This window comes from Gracilinanus agilis, chromosome 5, assembly GCF_016433145.1.
Source record: "Gracilinanus agilis isolate LMUSP501 chromosome 5, AgileGrace, whole genome shotgun sequence".
Lineage (NCBI taxonomy): Eukaryota > Metazoa > Chordata > Mammalia > Didelphimorphia > Didelphidae > Gracilinanus > Gracilinanus agilis.
In genome coordinates this window covers 95584357-95608874 of record NC_058134.1, presented here as the reverse complement: position 1 = coordinate 95608874, position 24518 = coordinate 95584357, and the positions used below count along the sequence as shown (strand labels likewise).

The following is a 24518-nucleotide window of genomic DNA, read 5'->3' as shown; positions in this document are numbered from 1 at the left end:
GAATAATTACAATATGTCAATCCTGTGTGTTAGAAGTTGTGAACTTCAATCCCAGCGTCCATTTTTCAGTTAACGCTGATAAACTTTGGTGGGGGCAACAAGCTTCATTGATTCATAAGAATAAGGACTAGTGGGAGACTGAATACGTTTTACATTCACATATATACAAATACACACATATATGCAAATACATATATATGAGAAAATTACTCATAGTTTAACACTGAAGCAATCAAGTCTAGAATCAGAGTATTACATCAATATTTTAATTAAACTACATGCATTTTTGCTATTGTCTTTTTCTTTATTGCCAACATATCACTGACTCATCTTCTTACCTCACTAATTCTTGTCATCTAAGCCCACTGCTTTCAGAAAAACAAATTCAGTCCTATTTACTACTGATCTATTTATCCTAGAGAGTTACTGTTGTGTTTTTTGTGTTCTTACTCATTCCTCAGTAGAATGTACTCCTCCTTTTCTTCACCATGCTACAACTTCATTCTAAAGTTTCACCATTCAACCTGCACTGAAAGTGTCCTCTGACTGGATAACTCATCTGAGAAACTCCTACCAGGGAAGACTCCTAAGCAAACCAAGTCTCATTCCATTCCAAGCTGCACTTCAGACATTCACAACCACTCTTCTGTCCCAATGTCTGCCCCCCAGATTACCAGGTATTACCAGCCATGTGGCACAGTGACTGCAATATAATAAGTTGTTAGAAAATGTGTTAACAAATCACCTCAAGCTCAGTCTCTTTTTAAACTTCTTAAACTCCTTTTAACAGTTGGAGTTAGGAAAGCCTCAATCCAAACTTCACCTCTGGTGCTTACTAATTATATCACCACAAAAGAAATTATTTTATCTCCATAGACAGTTCTCTCATGTAAAAAATCAGAAGGTACTCTCCAGATCTAAATTTGTTATTCTATGAAAAAAAAAAAAAAAGGAAACAGCAACATTAAACTGTCTTTAACCAAATGAACTTAACACTTTTGCTTAATATCTAAAAAAAAATTAAACCACTGACTAAGGTAATTACCAAGCAAACCACCATAATTCAAAATTTCCCCCAACAGCAATCAAGGTCCTTGTCTACAATCTCTTGTTCTTCCATAGCTCTTTCATTCATTTGCAAATCTAATTAAGCCTGGCTCTTTACTTGTCACCCTCCTTTATCTATTACCAAATAAGCTCTGCCCCATCAATATTTTCTGCCCTACCCTAACCCCTTCCAAATGCTAGATATTTTTGGTCATGGCTACATGGATAAAGTATATCACTTAAATTCCCTCTTTAATTTCACCTCCTCAAGGGGTAGGATGCCAAATGGAAGGATTCAGAAAAACTCTGCTGTGTAAAGCTCATTACAATATTATATACATTTCAAATAGGGTATTCAAGGCTGTGCTGTAATTTCCTACTGAATAAACAGGTTTCCATTAGTTTTTTAAAATGATAGTTTTTTCAGTGCTCTATTGTTCCAGTGTCACTTTCTGCAAATGATCAAACTTCCTATTTTATATCAGTTATTTTGTTTCTAAATACTAAATACTATACACTACTAGAACTCCTCTCCATCACAACTCAATACTATCTTCTCTCTGGGATTATAAATGTTATGACACTGAAGCCTAAAAAAGTAAAATTCCCTATAATGTCCCTTTTCAAGATCACAAGATCACAAATTGCACTCAACATTGGCTAATTAAAACTACTGACATTCATTTTAATTGGAAAACTAATGCATAACTTTTAAACTTTGGGAAAAATTATCTATAAATATACATTTTAGTCAAAGATATTTTTATAACTATTTAAAGAAATGGTTACTCCTGTAAGATTTACACTTTTAAACATGACATTACATTTTTTAAATGGAGAATTTAGTTCCATATAATTGAAATTCTGCTAAGTACCCTAGATAATACACTAATCTAGAGGCTTTTTCCTTTCTCACTGAAAGAAATAATAAAATGTAGAAGGCAAAGTTAGGAACTATTCGTTAAAACACCTTGGTGGTATAAAAATATATGGTAATCTCTTCCACATTAGAGAAATACGATAAATTATTAAAAAATTAAATCTCACCTCAGTGTATGAGACAAGTGTTTGAATTTAATGGGAACTGTTTTTCTAAAAGCAACAATTTATACAGATGAAATTATCTTCTCTCACAACCAAATCAAAACAAGTGGGTAAAGCTGAAAAGTAGAATTCTATTTATACTCAAAATGAAGATATGGGGAGTGGGGAGGAGAATATGCTACAAATAAAATAACACATTTTGATGAAAAACATTTTTCTTTTAAAATATCCTCAAAATTACTAGAATATACATTTAACTAGGAGTATTTAGTCTTTACAAAATAGCCAAAGGATAACAAAATTAAAAAAACTTTCAGTATTTCAGACTTTACTAAAATATACCAATTTATTATAGTTTCAAATTACCATGATAATTGATATGTCACTGTTTTCAAATCAATTTTGGTCAGAATTTAGAATAAAATCTTTCACAAGAGAAAAAATGAGGTAAAGTTGTTTCTCTTGGATTTTTTATCAGTCCAAAATGGCTGAGATGACAAGGCAAGCATTAACTACTTGACAGAAGAATTCCAATGTAAATCTGAGTTTTTCAGATTTTTTATTTTTTGCAAATCTACAAGCTAAAATCCTCAAGAAAAGTCACCGAGGGCCAGTAGTGGGCACGATGTGGTGCAGCTGGGTAGCTCAGTGGACTGAGAGTCAGCCTAGAGAGGGAGGTCCTAGGTTCAATTATGGCCTCAGACACTTCTCAGCTGTGTGACCCTGGGTAAGTCTCTTAACAACCCTCTCACCCCCATTCCCCCTCCCTGCCTTGCCTAGCCCTTACCACTCTTCTACCTTGGAACCAATATATAATATTGATTCTAAGATGGAAAGTCAGGGTTAAAAAAAAAACAAATGAAAAGCCACCTGCTAAAAAGCAAAACAATAAAAATAAAAAGACATTTTTCTCTAAAGTATTGCTTCTTTGGAAGCTTTCTACTCATTCCTATTCACTATTAGAAGAGAAAATAAATTGAATTCAGTACAGTTTTGGAAGTTTCTTTAATTCTTGTCTTTACTTCTAGAGCCATATAGATTGGATTTAGAGAGGACTCATTTGTATTTCCTCTTAGCAACATCCAACCTCATTTCCCTTCCCCTATGGAGGCCCCATTAGAACTTCTTGGGCATCATTTCTCTTCCCCTCTAATTTGCCCTATGTCTGAAAAGAGCAGAAACAAAAGAAAAATCTTACTCTCACTGTTCTTTCTCAAGGAGAAATTTATGCCCCACATTCTCCAATTTATTTTGGAGAGAATTGATAAAGACATAGGTCAATATCTGGGTAATGGAGACTACTACATTTAAAAAATACATGGGGGCAGCTGGGTAGCTCAGTGGATTGAGAGCCAGGCCTAGAGATGGGAGGTCCTAGATTCAAATCTGACCTCAGACACTTCCCAGCTGTGTGACCCTGGGCAAGTCACTTGACCCCCATTCCCTACCCTTATTACCACTCTTCTGCCTTGGAGCCAATACACAATACTGACTCCAAGATGGAAGGTAAGGGTTTAAAAAAAAAATACATACTATCTTCAATTAAATGTGAACATAATATAAAAAGGTAAACTAAATAAAATGACCAAAATTACAAAAAAAAAAAATTTGAAAGATCAGCCATATAAATATTGAATCCTAGGTTACTCAAATTTTAGAGTCTGCTTTCTTGAAATTTGTTCAATTTAGAAAGCAAGTAGCCTGGTAGCATATTCTATATTAGGTTATACATATCCTATATTTGAGAAACATTAAAATACAGCAACTAGTTTTCTCATACAACAAAAAAACAATCTCTTGTATGTAAATTTTGAAAGCAATTAGTAGTTGTAGGCAATATATTGGCACATAGGCTTTATCAGTTAGCCAAAGGCATAAATGACACAGAAAGGTTAAGTACCTCTGGTGTTCAATTCAATCACTGGTTACAAAAACGGGTCTGAAATAATCATGAATATTTTAGTTTCTAAGAAAATGATAGCAATGGAATATTGCATATTGCCATCATATTCTTTAATATTTACTGGTTCGACTTATATCTATAGGAAATTACTAGACTGAAAAAAAGCAAGAAATGGGGGCTAGAAAGAGAACCAAGCCTGGAGACAGAAGGTCCTGGGTTCAAATTTGACCTCAGACTTTCCTAGCTATATGGACCTGGGCAAGTCACTTAACATCCATTGCCTAGCCCATATTGCCCTTCTGCCTGGGAACCAAAACACAATATTGAATCTAATATGGAAGGCAAGAGTTTAAAAAAAAAATCTAAGGTACATTTTAACTCAGATCAAATTTTTTTTAAACTGAATGCTAAGTTTTTAAAACAACTCTTATCTTTTAAGAGTAAATTTATCAGATAGCCCAAAGTCTCTTTAGAAGATCATTATTTAATAAACTTTCTTTAAGTTGCTCTACTGTTTAAATATTAATAAAGAATTTGCCCCAAGCAGATTCATCAGATTTATATTAAACAAAAACAATTTTGAAGTACTACAAAACTGAAAACAAAATATTTGTAAGAATTACTAAATAAATTATGGTAGCAAATGTAATAGAAAACTGGTACAAATTAAAAACTGAGTGAATCTAGGAATCATCAATGCAGATACAAAATGAAAGAAGCAAAATCATGAAACAACCTACTTTATATCAATAACAGAAATCAAAAAATGAAAATGCAAAATAAAACCTCAGGACTTAGACTTAGGACTTAGATCTCAGAAAATAAAACCTATATGGACTTTGGAGCCTAAATTCTTTTTAACTTTTCGTTCAGCTCTTAGGATAGGAAAAAGAAAGGAAATAATGAGAAATGAATGGGGTGATATAAGAAGGAAAGATGACAATCAAATATTATAAAGAAGATACTAAGATAACTAATAAAGAATAAAAATGGGACAACTTCTAATGCTTTTAGCAAGTAAGAAAGGGAGGGCTATTATCTTCTATACATTGGATGCAAGTGACACTTAGCAAATACCTGCTTGGGCAATATCTGGTGCAAAGGAATAGCATAGGAATAAATGGGTCATTCCTTAAAATGCTAAGTAGTAGCTACCTACAACCTACAGCAAGTATCATCTACAATGGGGATGAGTTAGAAGCCTTCCCAATAAGAGATCAGGAGTGAAGCAAGGATGCCCATTATCACCTCTATTATTTAAGGCTTTAATATCTTATTAGAAATACTAGCTTTAACAATAAGGAAAGGAAAGGAAAAGAAATTGAAGGAATTAAATAGGCAATGAGGAAACTAGACTATCACTCTTTGCAGATGATATTAAACATAGAGAATCTGAGAGAATCAATGAAAAAACTAGTTGAAATAATTAATAACCCTAGTAAAGTTGTAAGATACAAAATAAATCCACACAAATCATCGGCATTTCCATATATTACCAATGAAGCCCAGTAGCAAGAATTAGAGAAATTCCATTTAAAATCACTAAGCAATAAAAAATGCCTGGGAAATACAGGAATTACATGTGCACAATACAAAACACATTTTACACAAATAAAGTCAGATCTAAACAATTGGAAAAATACTAATTGCTTATAAATAGGCTGAGCTAATATAACAATGACAATTCTATCTAAATTAATTTATTTATCCCATGCAATAACAAACTACCGAATAATTATTTTATAAAAATAGAAGATATAATAACAAAATTCATCTGGAAGAACAAAAGGTCAAGAATATCAAGAGAAATAATGGAAAAAAATATGAAGGAAGGTGGCCAAGCAGTACAGATCTGAAACTATACTATAAAATTTAGAATTTCTTAGAATAGTAGATCAATGGAGTTTGATAAACCCAAAGATGCCAGCTTTTGGAAAAAGAACTATTTAACAAAAACTGCTGTATATAATTAAATAGAATTATATAGAATGCTGTATATAATTATACAGAAAACTCAAGTTAGCCTTAATAGCTATCTCTCAAAATGTTGAAAGCAAGAGAAATAACCTATATTCCTTTTGCTGGCTAAATAATAATGATAAAATTCCATTTTCACATCAAATAGACATGTACGAAGGGTAAAAAAATTGGATTATATGTTTTTTTTCCAAAAAGCTCAAACACACATAACTTTTAAAAACTGAAATAAATAACATCACTGCCCACCCCTAAAACAAGAATTCACAGCAAAATCCTAGAATTCACAAAATCACAGAATTACTAGAAGGTGTTGGGGGAGGAGGGAGGGAAGAGGTGTGTGAGTATATGTGGGTGTGTATAAAATAAACCGAAGTATAGAAGGAAAAAATTACCCCAAAGGACAACTTTTTAGTCAAATGCACTGCACACTTGGCTTTTGAGAAAGATTTGTTATCTTTATATAAATAAAGAATGCTTCAAAAGCAGTTATTGTCTACAGGACAGCACAGAATGAATTGAGATATTAGTGTTCACAATTCTATTATCTCAATGATTTAAATAAAGCAGAAACGAATCTTCAAAGCAAGAATATTATATTTCACTGAAATCTAACTATTTTCTTGGTCAACAATAAAAAAGAAAATAAAATCCTACCTGTTTTGACCGAGGTCTCCCCGGAGAAAATTTTCTTTTGGTAATAGCTGGTTTACCCATGCCAATTTTTGGAGTGACTGAGATATAAGTTGTTGGCATAATGCTTCCAGCAGAAGAATGTACATTTGAAGGTTCGCTATGAAGCATATCATTTGTCGATGTCAAGTCTAAAGATACTATGGAAGGGGAACTCATATTTGTCTTGCTTATATCAGCTGTGGATGAAAATGCTGAATCTGTCTCAGGTGGTGATTTTATGAGTTTTTCTTCTGGAGGTGAAGCAATTTTTAAACAACTGTCAAATTTGGGGACAGATTCCATTTCTACAATACCAGATGAAACTTCAGAGATTCCATCTTTTTCCATTTCTCCTTGAAACTTTTCTATTCTCAATTCATTTGTTGTAATTAGAACAGTTTTTTCTACATTTATAGATGGTGAAACTTCTGAGACTGCAGTGTTGTTTTCAGGTGTTAACTGTGGAGATGGTGATTCTTCAATAGGTCCTGCTGTGTGGAACTCTTGTAAGGCCTGTGGCTCCTCTTCTTTTTGTGCAACCTTCATTTTTGACAGTTTGTGATCATTTTCTGTCACTTCCATCTTATTTTTATTTTGACTTTCATCACAAATGGCTTCTACCATTTTGTCAGATGTTTCCATTTCATCTTTATCAGTCTGATGAGAAACTTCGTCCTGAAGTTCAGCATTTAATTTATCATGTGTGGGATCTGTAAAAAAATTTAAATATATTTAGAGAGATAGATATATACAGTTTAATTGTTATTAACATAAAAAAATTTAGGTCTAATTATAGATAATAAAAACAGTTAATATACTGAGATATTAAAAAAAAAACATACTATAACACACAGTGTCAATGGGACATAAGACCTAATAGTTTCTATGAGGAAAAGATTTTGAATAAAATCTGATAGCAGGCTTAGTCAAATTAAGTAACCTGATTTGTGTTCAATTCTTTGTTAGAACCAAAAAAAAAAAAAAATGCAATGAATATTTTGGTATAGAAAGCAAAATCCCTTACAATTTTGACTATTTAAAACTATATGTTTAACAGTGAGATTTCTGGGTTAGAAGAGATATGTAAAAATTTAATGACTTTTTAAAGCTTAATTCCAAATTAACTTTAAAATGGGAGACCAATGCTTGGATCTATCAAAAATGAGTGGATTGGTGTACCTAGTTTTCCATAATCACTACAAGATTAATTGTTCTTTTTGCCATCTTTGCCTATTTACAAAGTATAAAGTAAAATGTCTGGGTTGTGTACATTTGCATTTCTTCTATAAAAAATGGAGCAGTTTTTAGGTATAGTTAATAGACTGCAATTTTTTTTGAGAGAATTCTTTCTTCATGCCTTTTGGCTATATATCCATTAGGGAATGGTTCTTAATTTATGTTAGTTCGCTATGTATCTTCAGTAGTTGAATTTTATATCATAACAACAACAAAAAAGTAAACATAATAAACGACCCATCAATTGAGAAAATAGCTGACCAAATTTGGTATTTGAATATAATGAAGTAAAAGAATATCAAGTGTTCAAGAAAAAGTTTGACTCCAGAAAAGAGACAAGAATATGGGATACAACCAGTAAGGAATAATGAATGGGATATCCAATTTAGTTGATTGATTATTAAGTTTCTTGACCTTTTTTTAAATACTCTTTTTTTGACAAAATATCTTTTAATTGATAAAGGAGGAAAAAGATATATATTAAGCAATATTTGTGATAAAAAAACAAAGTCAATAAAGTTTTTTTTAAAATTAATTGATAGGTCACCTCATCCAAATGGGAACTTCCATCACTAGTACAAATTGCACATTATAAAATAAACAAATTTAATACTGAAGATTACTTACCAGGAATTAGAGGACTGCCTGTTATAAGTCTTATTGATGAATTATCATTCTTGATATTAGTCAGTTCTTCATCACCTTCATGGACAGCTGCTGGAAACAATTTCATAAAGTCTCCAACAATTTGCAAAACTTAAATTTAACACTTGATCATAAACATTTTCAGGATGATTAGTTTGAGTAAGAGATTTTATACTTCCTCCACAAAACAATGGACTCAAATATTTTATTACTGTGAATATCCTAATTTTGTCCTTCCCACATTACTCAAGTTATTTTCTACTCTAATATTGTCTGTTACTTTCCCTGTTTAAACCTACACCATTTTGTTCTGTCTGATTTTATTATTATGTGAGAAATGTCATGTTATAAGCCCTAAAAATCCATACACTATGCTTTTTCTCCAAAAATAGGTAATACAAAACAAACCAAATTAATGGAGTATGGGATTAATTTCTTCATAAATCTAAAAAATTATATTCCTATAAATCCAAAATGGACAACTCATTCATGCACATGCATGTGTGCACACAAGACAGACACATATAAACTCAGTGTCACATAAAATGATGCAATTTTTAAAATTTTATGGCATCAGATATACAGATGCTGTAAATTTATATAAAATAGAAGCATTACATTTAATTTCTATTTTAAAAAGCCTGAGGGACCTATCATTATACAGTGTACATATATGACAATTTCTGGATAACATTTTCCAAAACTAATGGAAAGAAAAGAAGAGGTCCACTAGCTTGTACTACTGAAATCATCTGACCTTAACCAGTAGAATTTGTCTTGTAAGGTCACATCAAAACCATCAAGGATGGATCAAAGCCATATTCTATAGATGATGTTATGTCAAGAATTAGCTTTAATGTGGAGCAGCAATTGATGAAAGGTTTTATTAAGTTCAAATTCCATATAGAGTAACCCATAATACAAAATATTATTTATATTTATTTGAATAGAAACTGTTTAAAAATTGTCAATAAATTTCAGTATGTACCGTATATACTTCTAAAGTTATTTAAACATAAAACAGCAATGAAACTTTTGGGACTCTTATCAGTATGTTGTGTGTGTATATATTAACATATGCATGAAGGGCAGAGAATTTTTCTTATCTCAACTACGTAGCCTAAATATAGCCTATTGCAAAAATGAGGAATTTAATAAAGTAATACCTTTTTGGTACATCAATTATAATGCTAATAGATGACAATTACAATTTTTTCTATTCATGAGATGATCAGGCATTTTTTAAGCAAAAAAAAATCACTTAAAAACATGATATTAAAAAAAACTCACAAATATTTAATTAAAAGTATACAAACATCTGAGGATACAATAAAATTTAAATCTAGATATACTTTTAGCTTTCAGTACTTGAAATAATATGTAACAATAGGACAGTTAACACAAGATCAAGTTTTAGCAAACCCTTGCAAATAATAAAGTACCCTAAGTCCGATCAATTTTTCTACATTAATTTATAGTTACCATTTCTTTTTTTGAGTCTCTCCATATGAGTTAAGCACTATACTAATAATTTTATCTTTAGTTTTAATTTAGTGAGCTACAAAATGTGTGTGTTTGTGTTTATGTGTGGAAAATGTTAACTATCTTCACATCAATTATAGATCTTCTTACCAACTGGAACAATTTCAGGTATTGCCTCTTGATGTACAGAATTACTCTTCACAGCGTGGTCCAGAAATGTCAAACCTTCATCAAGTCTTTCTGTTTCCATTTCATTAACAGAATCTTAAAAGGAAAAGAATTTCTATTGATTAGGAAATCACCTATATAATGTGCTTTAGGAAGGCTGATGGTTCTTTAGAGCTCTTCTATTAACTGATATACAAGTAGAAGTATCAGGTTCTAATATTGCTTCATCTCATTAAAACAAAACAAAAATTATAAATTGATATACTTTGCAACATATCGACTATTATACATACTGTAAAATGTAGAAAAACAACATATCCAAATATAAATATACTGAGTGACCCTAGGCAAGTCACTTCTCTCCAACTCCTGCCCTTACCACTCTTTTTCCTTCAAACCAATACCTTGTACAAATTCTAATAAAAGTTAAGGTTTAAAAGAAATAAAGAAAAACAATATACATTTGAAACATTCTAAAGTTATTATATAAGGAAGGCAATAAAATTCGATGAATACTGGATTTTTAAGTCAGGGAACGTGAATTGAAATCCTTTAATTTATATTTATGACTTAAATGACACTGGGAAAATCACTTATTCTCTCTGAGAACTATCTAGCCATACATATCAACTGGGAAGGTTCTAAATTCACAAGTTTAACTCTATGGCAGTATTTCTATTCATTTTAAACTCATTATAATCGTAATATGTTTTGTGATCCCAATAAGTCTATTACTAAGAAATATAACAGCTGCTGATCTCATCAAATCTTCCCTCTCATTTTCAATCTTCCTTCATATCCACTGGCCTCATTTTACTTGCCTTTTACTTTACTTTACTGCCTTTACTTGCTCTTAACTTTCATTTATATCAGATGCTAAAATCCTCTCAAGTTTTTTCCTCCACTACAGACCATAACCATAACTGACTGTCCTTCAGCCATAGAATATTTTGGTTGCCTTTATGACAGTTAAAATTTCAACTGCTCCAAGATGCCTTTCCTTGTTCTTCAGAGAATATTTTCCATTTAAATTGTATGTAAGGGGGGCAGCTGGGTAGCTCAGTGGATTGAGAGCCAGGCCTAGAGACGGGAAGTCCTAGGTTCAAATATGGCTTCAGACACTTCCCAGCTGTGTGACCCTAGGCAAGTCACTTGATCCTCATTGCCTACCCTTACCACTCTTCTGCCTTGGAGCTAATACACAGTATTGACTCCAAGATGGAAGGCAAGGGTTTTAAAAAAAAAATTAAAATTAAAATTAAAAAAAGTGTATGTAAGTAGGATTTTTAGCATGACATCTTATCGATTAAACAATAAACTGCTTTGGAGAAGAATTGTTTTTGTTTTATTAGAAAGAATAATGCTAAGCTCAAAGACAAACTCACAAAATCACCTTTATGGCATAGAACACCTCTGTTCTTTCAGGACACAGCTCAATTACCATGCAATACAAGACAGTGAGGACTCATGTTCTTAGTATGCCAGTTCTGAAACAACTATTTTGTGGTTCTCTGGGGTTTTTTTTACCTAATATTTATTCGTTATGTAATTATATTGTACTTATTTTCTTCTGCATTAGAACATAAATTCCTTTCAAGTAGATATTAATTTCGGGATTTTTTATTTTTTATTCTAGCACTTACTGGCACCCAGAAAACAGCAAGAACTATAAAATAAAAGCAAACTGTCAAATAGCCCAATATTTTTCTTTTTTCCTTTTTCACCTTCTATCTCCTAGAAAAAAATGTCTTTAAATTCTTCCCCATAACTTATTAACACCTACTTACATTATAGCCCCTTCTAATATTTTTTTATTCCTCAACTAAAAATGACCTTGCTAAATTCAAAATTGATCTTTTTACTAAATTCATTTGTCAGTTTTGATTCCTTATCCTTCATGACCTCTCTATACTATTCATCTACCAACCACAACTCCTTTTTTGATTTTGTCTTCTTTTTAGAGGTAGCAAAGTGACACAGTGCATAGAGCCCTGGGCCTGCAGTAAGGAAGAACAATACTTACTACCTTTATGAGCCTGAACTTAACCTACCCACCTCAACTCCACCTCCTCAAAAGTAAAATTAAGAAATTAGTATCAGTTCCAGAGGTTGCTGCTAGACTCAAGTTCAATAACATGCAAAACTTTTAGCACACTGTCTGGCACTTAGTAGACACATAGTTCTCCCCTTAGTTCTGCTCATAATCTATCCTAATTCTCTACTCTTTGATTAGGTCTCCTTTGCAAAACATTCTGTTCATTGTATGTGACAACTTTACTAAAACTTCATGGCATCCCACTTTAGTTGTTGCAATAAAACTCTTTTTTATTGGTTTTAAATTTTATTTTTTCCAATTCCATATAAAAACAATTTTTAGCATTCGTTTCTCAAAAATTGTGTTCCAAATTCTCTCCCTCACTTCTTCCACTGTACCTTTCCTTAAAGGGCAAACAATATGTGAAGACATGTAAAAAGCATTTCCTTATTACTCATTATGTGGAGAAGGTGGGGGAAATAAAGAGAAATTGTTTTAAAGTATCCTCTGATCAATGAATTCAGATTACAACAGTTCTTTCTCTATAGGAAGATAGCATTTTTTTCATCATAAGTCCTTTGGAATTGTCCTGGGTCATTGTATCGCCAAGTCATTCACAGTTGATCATTCTAAAGTAATATTGCTGTTATTGTATGCACTGTTCTTCTGGTTCGGTTCACTTCACTTTATGAACACCTGACTTCACTTAAATTCATTCAAGTCTTTTCAGGTTTTTCTGAATGCATCTTAATCATTTCTTAAAATGGTATTCTATAACACTCATATACAACAACTTGAGTCATTCCCCAAATATTGGCCATCTATTTGACTTCCAAATCTTTGGGAAGCACAAAAAAGTGCTGTTATATTATATTTTTGTTGATATCTATTCTTTTTTTTTTTTTTAATAAGAGATACAGACCTAGTAGTGATATGGCCTGGGTCAAAAGGTATATGCAATTTAGGAGTCATTTGGACATAGTTGCAAATTTCTCTCCAGAATGGTTAGCTCAGTTCACAACTCAAAAAATGCATTAGTGATCTGATTTTACCATATACTCTCCAACATCTGTCATTTTCCTTTCCTATCTATTACATTAGCCAATCAAATAGGCATGAGGTGGTATTTCAGTCATTCCAGTTTTCACTTCCCTAATGAATAGCAATTGGAAGCATTTTTCCATATGACTAGTTTAATTTCTTCATCAGAAATTTGCCTGCTCATACCATTTAACTACTTATTATTTGGAGAATGACTTGTATTCTTATTAATTTAAGAAATGAAGTCTTTAACAAAGAAACATTCTGTAAAAGTTTAAGCATTAGCTGTAACCTCTATGTCCCTCAACTATAAAAACTTTTTTAAAAGACTTTTTGTGAGATGATTTTCTCCGTTACCTCATGCTTATCACAGTGCATCCCCCTTTCTCAACCTGTAAATTTTTTCTTTAGATATCATCCCATTAGATTTGACTCACGCCTCTGCCTTCTGTGAATTCAACTTTTAACTGTCCAAATTATGATAAATTACAAGTATCTTCTGGCAAAATTGGAATGTAAACAGTTTAACCTTATTGAATCCCTTATAAATTCTCTTTCATTTTGACCTTTTTACGCTTCTTTTGAGTCTTGTATTTGAAAGTTACATTTTCTAATCAAGTCAGTTTTTGTCATCAAGAATGCAAAATCCTTTACTTCATCGGAAATATGTCCCCCTACCCCTCAAAAGATAATATGGTTTTGCTGTATAAATTATTCTTGGTTATATTTCTAGTTCCCTTGCCCTCTGGAATATCATACTGGATCCAAGTCCTTAGGTCCCTTAATGTAGAAGTTCTTTTGTTATCCTGATTGTGTCTCAATGATATTTGAAATATTTCTTTTTGTCTACATGACTTGTAAATTTTTTCCCCTAATATAGGAACTCTGGAATTTAGCTATAATATTACTGAGAATTTTCATTTGAAGATGTCGTTCAGGAGGTGATAAATGGAATGGTTCAGTTTCAATTTACTTTCTGATTCTAGGATAATCAGAGCATTCTACCTTGATAGATTCTTAAAAGAAGACAATGAAGTACTTTTTTTGACCATGTCTTTCAACTAATCCAATAATTCTTAAAATCTTTCTCCTCGATTTATTTTATAGGTCAATGGTTTTTTTCAAATGATATGTTTCATATTTTCTTCTAAGTTTGTTGATTGATGTCTTAGGGAGTAATTATCTTCCATTTGTCCAGTTCTAATTGCTTTCTTCATTAGCTTTTTCACCTCCTTTTCCATTTTGGTAATTCTACTTTTTAAAAAGTACTTTTATTCAGTGAATTTTTAAATCTTTTTTCATTTGGTCAGTTCTGCTTTTTAAGGACTTCTATTCAGCAAATATTGCACATTTATTTCAATTTGGCCAGTTCTACTTTTTTAAAAATAATTTTATTTTTTCCATATTAACATTTTAATCAATTTTTTAAAAGTTTTGCATTCCAAATTATCTCTCTTCTTACAGTCTTCACTCTCTCCCTCCCTTTCTCTCCTACCTCAGAGACTAAGTAATCTGATAAAATTTTGCATGTGCAATCAAATAAAAGATTTTCCATATTACTCATTTTGTCGAAGAGACCTTTAAAAAAAAGGAAGAAAATATAATATTTCACATGCAGACTTCTATTAGCTCTTTTTCAGAGGGAGCATAGCAATTTTCAATTTGAGTCTCTAGGGCTATTCTAGATCACCAAACTGCTGAGAATAACTAGGTCATTCACAGTTGTTCATCAAGAAATACTATTGTCACTATGAAGGTCTTCTGATATAAGTCCAGATTCTTGTGAAATTCATCCTGCTTGTCATTTCAATAGTATTTCATAATCATCATAAACCACAACTTGTCCAGACATTCCCCAATTGAGAGACAACTCCTTAACTTTGAATTCTTCATTACTACAAAGAGAGTTGCAATATTTTTCCCTCCTGGAAGTAGGTCCTTTTCCCTTTTTTATTGATCTCTTTGGGATATAGACCTAGTAATGGGTCAAGGGGTATACAGTTTTAGAATCCTTTGAGCATAGTTCCAAAATGCTCTCGAGAATGGTTGGATGAGATCACCATAGTACCAGCAGTATATTAATATCCCAGTTTCCCCACATACCCTCAAACATTTTACTTTACTCTTTTTACACATTAGCAAATCCAATAAATGTGAGGTGGTACCCTCAGGATTGTTTGGATTTTACTTTCTCTAAAAAAGAATGCTTTAGAGCATTTTTTCTCAAGACAATAGATGACCTTGATTTCTTAATCTGAAAACTGTATTTTCATATTCTATGACCATTTATGAAATAGAGAAAGTCTTTTATTTTTATAAATTTGACTTAGTTTTCTATATATTTGAGAAATTAGACTTTTAACAGAAAAACTTGCTCCATTAATATTCTTAATCTTTTTTTTTTGTTTCTGATGAATTTGATTTTTTTTAGGTCCAACGTTGTGTGCAAAGTATTTTGAAATTAAATTCATACAGTTCCAGTTAGATAAATATGTATCATTTTAAAGAAAGCTTCATTAATTCCTCTGCTCTCTATAGTTTTTGTTTTTTTTAAGAATGGGTTTTGTATTTTGTCAAAAGCTTTTTCTGAGATAGCCAGTTCTACTTTTAAAGGAGTTCTACTAGAGGGATTTTGATAAATCTCTTTCTATTTGGCCAATTCTGCTTTACAAGAAGTTCTTTTCTTCAAGTGGTTTTTGTGCCTCTGTTAGCATTTCCCCCACTTTGATATCTTTTCTGTGCATCCCTAGCAAAAAACTGTTTACTTTTTCCTCATGATTTTTTCTACTCATTCTCACTTCTTTCCACAAATTTTTGGAAATATTTTGAGCTATTCCAGGGAATTCTTTTAAGGCTTGAAACCAATCCACATTTTTCTTTGAGATTCTGGATATTGCTGATTTCATTTTATCATCATCTTCTGGGTTTGTGTTTTAATCTATTCTGTCATACATTCTTTTTTTATAATGTTACCTTCTGTCTTAGAATCGATACTAAGTATCATAAACTACACAAAAGATTAGCAAGGGCTAGGCAACTGAGAAAAGTAACTTGCCTAGAGTTACAGAGTGAGGAAATGTTGGGGACCAGACTTGAACTCGGAACATCCCATCTCCAGTTTTAGTTCTCTATCCACTGTCACCTAACTGCTTCTTTATAGTTACTATCTATGTCAAAAGTTCTTTTGTTGTTGTTTGCCTGTTTCCCTAGCATATTTCTTAACTTATACCTTTATACTAAAGTTGAGCTATGCTGCTAGTGTGAAAGGGGCAGTATCCAAAGATTCCAGTTTTTTTGTGCTGCTCTTTTCGGATCTAGTTTTTGAAGTTTGTAAGTTTTAAGTTTTTCCAAAGTGTATGACTTAAGTAGAGATGTGGTCATTAGCCACCCTTCCAGGCTTGTGCTCAGGTTTATAAGGAACCACAAGTAATCTCTTCAACTCTTTAATTGTGACCAAGATTCCTGGTCCCCTGCAGGTTGCATACAAGTGTGCTAATGCTTCTCTTCACCCTGGCACTGGGACCAAGAAGTGCATATATGAACAATTCAATCCAATGGAGTCCACACTTACAGTCTTACACCCACGCCAGCAAAGGATTGCCTGTAATCTCCTTTCAAACAGTTATCTGACCTCCTTAGCCCTCTGTGGGCTGAGGACTCAAAAAGCCTCCACTACTGATTTAGGCATCACCAAAACCTGCTTGCTGGGTGCAACTGATATAGATCAGTGATTCCCAAAGTGGGCGCTACCACCCGCTGGTGGGTGCTGCAGCAATCCAGGGAGGTGGTGATGGCCACAAGGTGCATTTGGGGGTGATGAATAACTATAAGGGGGCAGAGATACTATGTGACATGGGGCACTAAGTAATATTTTACTAAGTAGGCCAAAAAAGTTTGGGAACCACTGATATAGACTATGCTCCACTCTCACCCCAATGTGGCAGTCATTTACTGCTGACCTTCTAAAATGTCTTGAGAAGGAAAATTGTTTCAAACTGTCCTTCTGTTGGTTCTGACACTCAAAATTCATTTGAAAATGTAAAAGATTTTTTGGAGGGGATTTTGAGGGCAGTCAGGTGAGTCTGCATTTATTTTGGTATCATATTCCCATGTACATTAGACTCTTAATTAGCAATCTCACATTTAATCTATCCCTTCTAAAGTCTATCGTATATCTGAAACCACACTGATACTCTGACATCAAAAACATTTCCGTTTATGAGTTTCATGTTCTCCACCCAAATTACCCACTATTTAAAATAAACTCTTCTGGTGGTTACAGTTTTTCACAGGTCTATCTTAACCATATTCTCATTATATAACTCATCTCATTTTTCTGATAGTTTAAATTATTCTCCACTATATCTTCCTTCCAAATTTTATGTACTTCTGAACATACTTCTACAGTCAAGAGGTTTTACTCACTCTTTTAGGCTAGGCTCCTTTCTTAGATTTTTATCCACTATGAAAATGCTGGCTTATCATTTTTCTTCAACTATAACTATCCATATATTTTCTAGTTCAGTAAATTTGTGAAGCCAGTTTTTTTCTTTTAAATTAAAAATGAGAAAAACATTATTTCCAAAGGTAGAAAAACCAAAAATAAGATAAAACAATCTCTATTGACACTTGGCCGATTTTAGAATTGGATAAATTCAAACACAAACTTTCAAAGCAATTTACATCTCTAATTATTGTTGGCATCTTTTATTTTCTCTTTTGAAGATTTGAAAAAATAATTATGTGAACCTTTTCAACTCTTTTTTTTGCTTTTTAGCTATTTTCTTTTTTAACTATTACTAACCCTTTATTGACAATCGACTCCACTGGAAACAAACAAAAACCCCTCTTTTTCAAAATATACACAAACTAAATTCTCTCCCAATGGTCAAGTTGGAAAATGAATGTCTTATTCTGCATAGAGTACTGCGGCTTTATTGCTCACAAGACAGACATGGGCATTATAAACAAAAGCCCTTAAATAAATGGAAAATAGATTTCAAATTAATAACCAAGATTTTATTTAGACTGATAATTTTTATAGGCTAAACAATTGGGATCACAATTATTCAATTTTTTTCACTGAAAATTAAAGGACATACAGTAAATAAAACTTACTAGGGAATAAGATAGTTTTCTTCAACAAAGATAATTTAGTTATCAAGAATTAGAAAAGACTATAAAGACAATTTAGAAGTTACTTCTAAGGGAAAGAATTTAAAATAGAGTTGGATTTTTACTTATTAGCAATGGCATTTATCAAAACGATGAACTTTGCATTTGCAAAGCCAGATATTTGGGGTGACTTCAAATTCCAAGATGTTTCTATATGTAGAATTAAATATTTCACATATTATTCTGTTAATCTAGTCATTTTATATATTAAGTAATCATTTATTGCTATTAATTTACCAACTGATTTGGCAAATAATTAGACAAAATAGTTTCAAATAACTTTCCTCAAATGTCACAATTACTATTTCTTTTTATTTAGTTTTTCTTGTTTTCAATTAAATTACCCAATGCTCAGTAAATTTTATTACTCATACCCCAAAAATGCAATTTCTAGTTTCATATATTGCTCTAACTGAATAGTTCTTTGTTTTCAAATTACTGGTGAGCGTAAAACCACTGAACCCCCTTTTATGATTATAATAGTATTGGCCTTTATGATTATTTTCATAACACAGCCATTAGTTTTTAGTCAAATAATTAATTTGCTTTATAAAAATTATAAAGATAAGCTAAGAAAATGACAGTTTAGGAAAGTATCACATCTTGTTTACATCTTCAACTTAAGCCCAGGAGTTTTCACTAACCCTACCATACCCCTCTCATGTGCATTTATGAGATGCACACAGGAGGTGGAGGGCTACTCTTGTTTGCAAATATCAGTTAACCAAACTGCTGACTTCTAATATCATACTATAATTATCAGCAAAAACACGAAGACCCTGAGTAATACAAAGGCCTTGGAAAGGTCAGTTATAATAATAGACATGTTACCACTCATAGTGATCTCTTTTACACTTAATAAGCACTTGACAGTCATTCGTTAAGAAATGTCCATGTGAAAGATTTTTTATCCTTTCTGATTGGGTTTTTTTCCCTGTCACTGTGTCATCAGATTTTTTGGCAAGAAAAAAGCTTGGGGTCTCTGGTTCTGATTTGGACCAGGGTCCAGCTTTCTTAGGAGTTTCGCCCCTTCTTAATAAACCTATTTAGCTTGGAGTTTTTGCACTGGTGTAACAAACTGTTGGCACACTCTCTCTTCCTTTAACTTTCAGAATTTCAATTTTGGTTACTCTAGATTTAAGCAATTACATGCTCAATTCATTTAATGCATTTCTGTGGATTAAATGTTTTGGAAATATTAATTTTTTACTAAATATTTAGTTAAATCTTTAAAGTTTTATATATTATCATTATAATCTTTTTAAGCATAAAATTATCTGTTGTTCCTACTAATTGTTCAATGATTCACATACTATCAAAGACATTACTTAAACAATAATTGGAACATTTCTTTAAGCTTACAAATTATAATTTTTATTATTGTAGTTATTAAGGAATATACTTAAGACTTGCTTTTCTTTATTTATAAATATTTTGTGCTTCAATATAAAGGCAATTTTTGAAAAAATAACATGCAAAATTAAAATAAATGAAGGAAAACACACATATACACACTCATTCAATAATTATCACAAATTTATTTTTAATATTTCTAATATTCCATTTAGACATTTAACTTCTCCTGACTATTATCTTAAATGCTTCTAGGTCTGAAAGGTACATAAAATGTTATCAATTATTCTTTTCTTTTCAGATTTTCCCTACAATTTTATCAGTATCATTTTCAAGCTAATGAAATGCTATTATTTGAGGTGTATAAAATTGGAAATTACTCTTTCATAATGGGATTTCCTTGTTTATCTCTCTTAACATTATTATTGTTGTTGCCAAGTCTTCTATTAAGATTTTTACCACTTGGGGGCAGCTAGGTGGCTCCATGGACTGAGAGCAAGGCACTGAGATGAGAGTTTCTAGGTTCTAATGTGGCCTCAGACACAACCCAGTTGTGTCATCCTGGGTGAGTCACTTAACCCCATTGCTTTGGAAACAATACACTATTGATTTTAAGACAGAATATAAGGGTTTGGGTCATTTTTTTAAAAGATTCTTAATACTTGTATTGAAAAGAAATATCAAAGAATTTATCCAAATGATTTGTCTTAACTATGTGACACACAGATTTCAATTGTATTGTTTACAGAAAATAAACTATTAGATTGCACCTTATGAGCCTTTCTAATAATATTAACAACACCATCAGCAACAATTATTCAGTTCTAAATTATCATCTTTTTCACAGCTAAAGAAACTGATGTAGAACTGAAATGATTTGCATATGGTTAAATAGCTACTAAGACTATATTTTAACTCCAAACTCTCTTAAGTCTAGGGAACAACTATCAAGTGAGGCAGCTTGCAGCCTCACCAACTATAAGATCAACTGGTCCTCATCTCATTTTTATACCCAATAATTTGAAAGCAAGTCAGTGGGATTTTTCATCTTCAATTTCAGAAAACTGTTTACAATATATTTGACATTTGTGATTATAATGAATGTATTCCAAGATTTAATAGGTTTTCCTTACTATGCATAACAAGGATAATAGTCCTAAAAATTTATATGAGAAAAAAATTAATTTTTCAGTTTCTTCTTGCTAAAAAATATCTGGAACAAATTATTGCTCAAAGAAGTTACTACATATTCATTATCTTTTTGTATGAAGATGATTTCCAAATTCCTTTATTTGCAGAACAAGTGACTAGGTATTCCTGGAAAATAGAGATTGTCTTTGGCTTTTCCTCTCCTACCTAGGATGCAGCATAGAAAAGGTAATATACAGCAGCATATTTGGAAGATCATTAACATAATAGTCACTTTCACATGCCACTCAAAGAGCTACCCAAAATTCCTCATCAACAAAAAATAAAGCAACATTATCTTTGCCCCTAAAAAAATAAATGAAAAAGTAATGTTTTTTTCTTTCCAGAAATAATGAGGCTTTCATTTAAGCAGAAACTAATGAAAGAATGGCTATTTATATGCAAAGGGTTTAATGAAGTTTAAGAAAATTACACCAAGAAAACAAAACAACAACAACAACAACAAAACCAACACTAATGTACATGTATAAATGCACATTTGTTGCAGTGGAGGGAGTGGGAGAGCCAGAACATATTATGTTTCAGATGTGATACAGGATTAAAGAAAATGTTGAGCCAATGGTCAGAGCTGAAGAATAGGAAGACAGAAACAACAGACTAGGGGATGAATGAGAACAAGGCCATATAAATTACTCATGTAGTCACAGGGAAAAAGTGGTTACCAACAAAGTGGTAGTAGTTCTGCTACTTCAAAGGGACAACAATTTCCTGAGGAGAAAGGAAAGCGAACACTACAATCCCTATATTCTGAAATAACAGAAAAAGGTCAGGGCTAGAGATTTTTTAAAAACAGATTATTAAACTTTATTACTCAAAAAAAAAAAACAATTCATAAAGATCAAATTAATATTTCTGAATTAGGTATAAATGACACAAAAAATATGTAAAAAGGCTGAAAATGTAAGTAAAATTCAGAGACAGACTTTTATGACTCAATAGCAAGTTATATTTTTTGGGTCCTCACTACTTATAGTTTTAGGGATGGGATTTGTGCAAAGGGGATGGGACAAAAGGAGCCAGAGAAGGAGTGGCTGACATTTGGTGACAGTTACTGGCAGTTGAGACCAGAGAGGATTCTGGAAACTCTCAGAGGAGGAAGGAGGAGAAAAGGGCTTCTGGCGGGGGACTGGAAGAAGGGAGGAGGTGGACATCTCATCTCAAATCCAGTCCTGAGGGCTTCCTGAGGATCTTTCTTTGGATATTGAAACCCAGATTCCCTGGTCAGACATTCCATTGCATCTCACCCAGCAAGACTTAAATCGAATCAGCTAAGTGTTTGGACTCCATTTTGGGAGCAATCTCTTAGTCTCCTTCACCCATTACCCAACCTTGCTGAGAGACCCTTTCCAGTCTAACTTACAATTATAGAAAAGGTTAGAAATGGAGAAGTAGAAAGAGAAATAGAAATAGAAGGAGAAGGGGCAAGGGGAGAAGCTTAGAAGTGAGGACCATTGGGTTTCCCACCTAAGTGATGGACCCCATAGAAATAGAGGAGGGTACCTCAAAATTCTCTCTGCTCTATACCCCTTTCCCTAACCCCTGAATTGCAAATAATAAAAGCCATTCATTAGTCAGATAGCATTCCTGAGTGCCCCAGAGACATTGAGGGGGAGGGGAACCACAGCTTGGTATAGCTGCCTCCATCTTGAAGCCAGATCACCCGCTGTGAAGTTGACCTAGGGAGAGGCTTATGTGAACTCATCTTATAGGGAAGCCTTGCCTCCAACTCCTGTGGGGCAGCACGACCATCCAGGTCACCCAGTTTCGGGGTGACACCCCCTCAAAGTCTCCCAGTGTATATTCGATGGGAGGGGTGAGCTAGTAGAGTCTCACTTCATAGACTTCTCTCTATCTCCCCTCTATCTAACATTAATTATGGGCTCTGTTAATTATTACATAGTTCATATATAGGCAACAAAAGTAGTTACCAAAAATTCTGTGTAACACTGCTTTTTAAAAAAAGAGCTAATAAAATAATGTACCTGGGGTCTCCAAATACTCCCAAAACAAAGAATCATAGTTCAATTAGAATAAGGATAGGCCTTTCACATTTAACAGGATACAATTCTAATCTGGCTTAAGTTCTAACTACCAGAATACTTTCCACCTCTGCTTCAGAAGTTGGAGAAAACTCCAATCCAGCAGTCTCCTCATTCATGAGGTCATCATTTCCAGCCATGCTCACTAGAAAGATTTCAAAGCTGGCTCAGTTTCTAGATGACTTCCGCCCCCTTGTAGTACTGTTTTAAGAGATGAGGGCAAGAACTGTTCTTTTGTTTTGTTTTGTTTGTATTTTACTCTTAATGATTAGGACAGTGCTAGGCATTTTAAAAAAAACTTTGAAATTGCTTTATCTTCTCATACTTTTGAATTCATGTGTAGATAAATCCAGTATGGTCTTCAATTTTATATTATAAATAGTTTTAAGAAAATATTATTTGATCATGAAAAGAGGGTAAAAACAAATGAACTAATATGAAAACTACATATAGGATTCAATAATAAATGTCTCAAACTTTCAAAGGATTAGTATTATTCACGGCACATAGATGGTCCTTAATAGGTGCTTAAGGATTGATTACTAGAATTTTGTCCTTAACTTTTTTTTTCCTGAGAAATAAGATTATCTTATATACTAGACTAATCAGCCACTAAACAACTAAAATTGTACAATGTAAAGAAGTTGTTCTGTCTTTACCTTTGGTCTTCTTAAATTACTAGTTATCTATCACCTTCATACAAAAAAATTTTATAATTATGGTCAAATAAAATGAACACAACAAAATGTTTGATCTACATATTTTCAGCCTTCTCTTAGGAAGAAAACAATTTATGGCAACTATGTGGCTCACTGGATAGAGAGTCAGGCCTGGAGATGGGAGGTCCTAGGTTCAAATATGAGCTCTGACACTTCCTAGCTCCGTGACCCTGGGCAAGTTACTTAAACCGAATTGCCTAACTCTTACTGCACTTTGGCTGTGAATTGATGTGTATATCAATTCTAAGACAGAAGGTAAGGATTTAAAAAAAGAAAAGAAAATTTCAACCTCAAAAATTCTATTTATTATTCTTAAGACTAATATTTACACATCACAATTACTATGTTTAAGAGAATACTTTTCTGAAATTAGATGCAAAAGATGTAATTCTTGATGAAAAATCTTATTAAAATGTTCATTATAAAAGGTATTTTTGAAAAGACAAAGTGAAAGTCATGAGACTATGTCTTTAGTTTCTATGTTGAAATAAACATTAAGTAAGACTCAATGCATTTAGGTCTGCCTTTTCTCATTTATAAAATGGAGGGGTCAGAAAATGTTATCTCTAAAAAATTACCTTATAACATAAACATGTTATACATTTCCATCTAAAAATGCGAAAGCAATGATTTTCTAATTTCATATCATCTAATTTTTGATAGTACAGAAACCATAAAATAAAATCACTGAAATCTTAAGGGAAAGGAACGTAGGAATTATAATGTGCAGTAATCCTAAAATGAAAGAAGTAACACGGGGGGGGGGGGGG

General features: G+C 32.4%; 1 protein-coding gene across 1 annotated transcript in view; it reads right to left on the bottom strand.

Annotated features, from left to right (window-relative positions):
• The window catches only part of KMT2C (lysine methyltransferase 2C), a gene marked incomplete at its 5' end in the record, with an annotated part of 335980 nt that overhangs the window by 161803 nt on the left and 149659 nt on the right, over window positions 1-24518 (bottom strand). The window contains 3 exons of the mRNA XM_044678960.1: window positions 6629-7356; window positions 8510-8599; window positions 10160-10273. Of these exons, the coding sequence (XP_044534895.1) occupies window positions 6629-7356; window positions 8510-8599; window positions 10160-10273 (932 nt within the window). The remainder of the gene's footprint in view (window positions 1-6628; window positions 7357-8509; window positions 8600-10159; window positions 10274-24518) is intronic.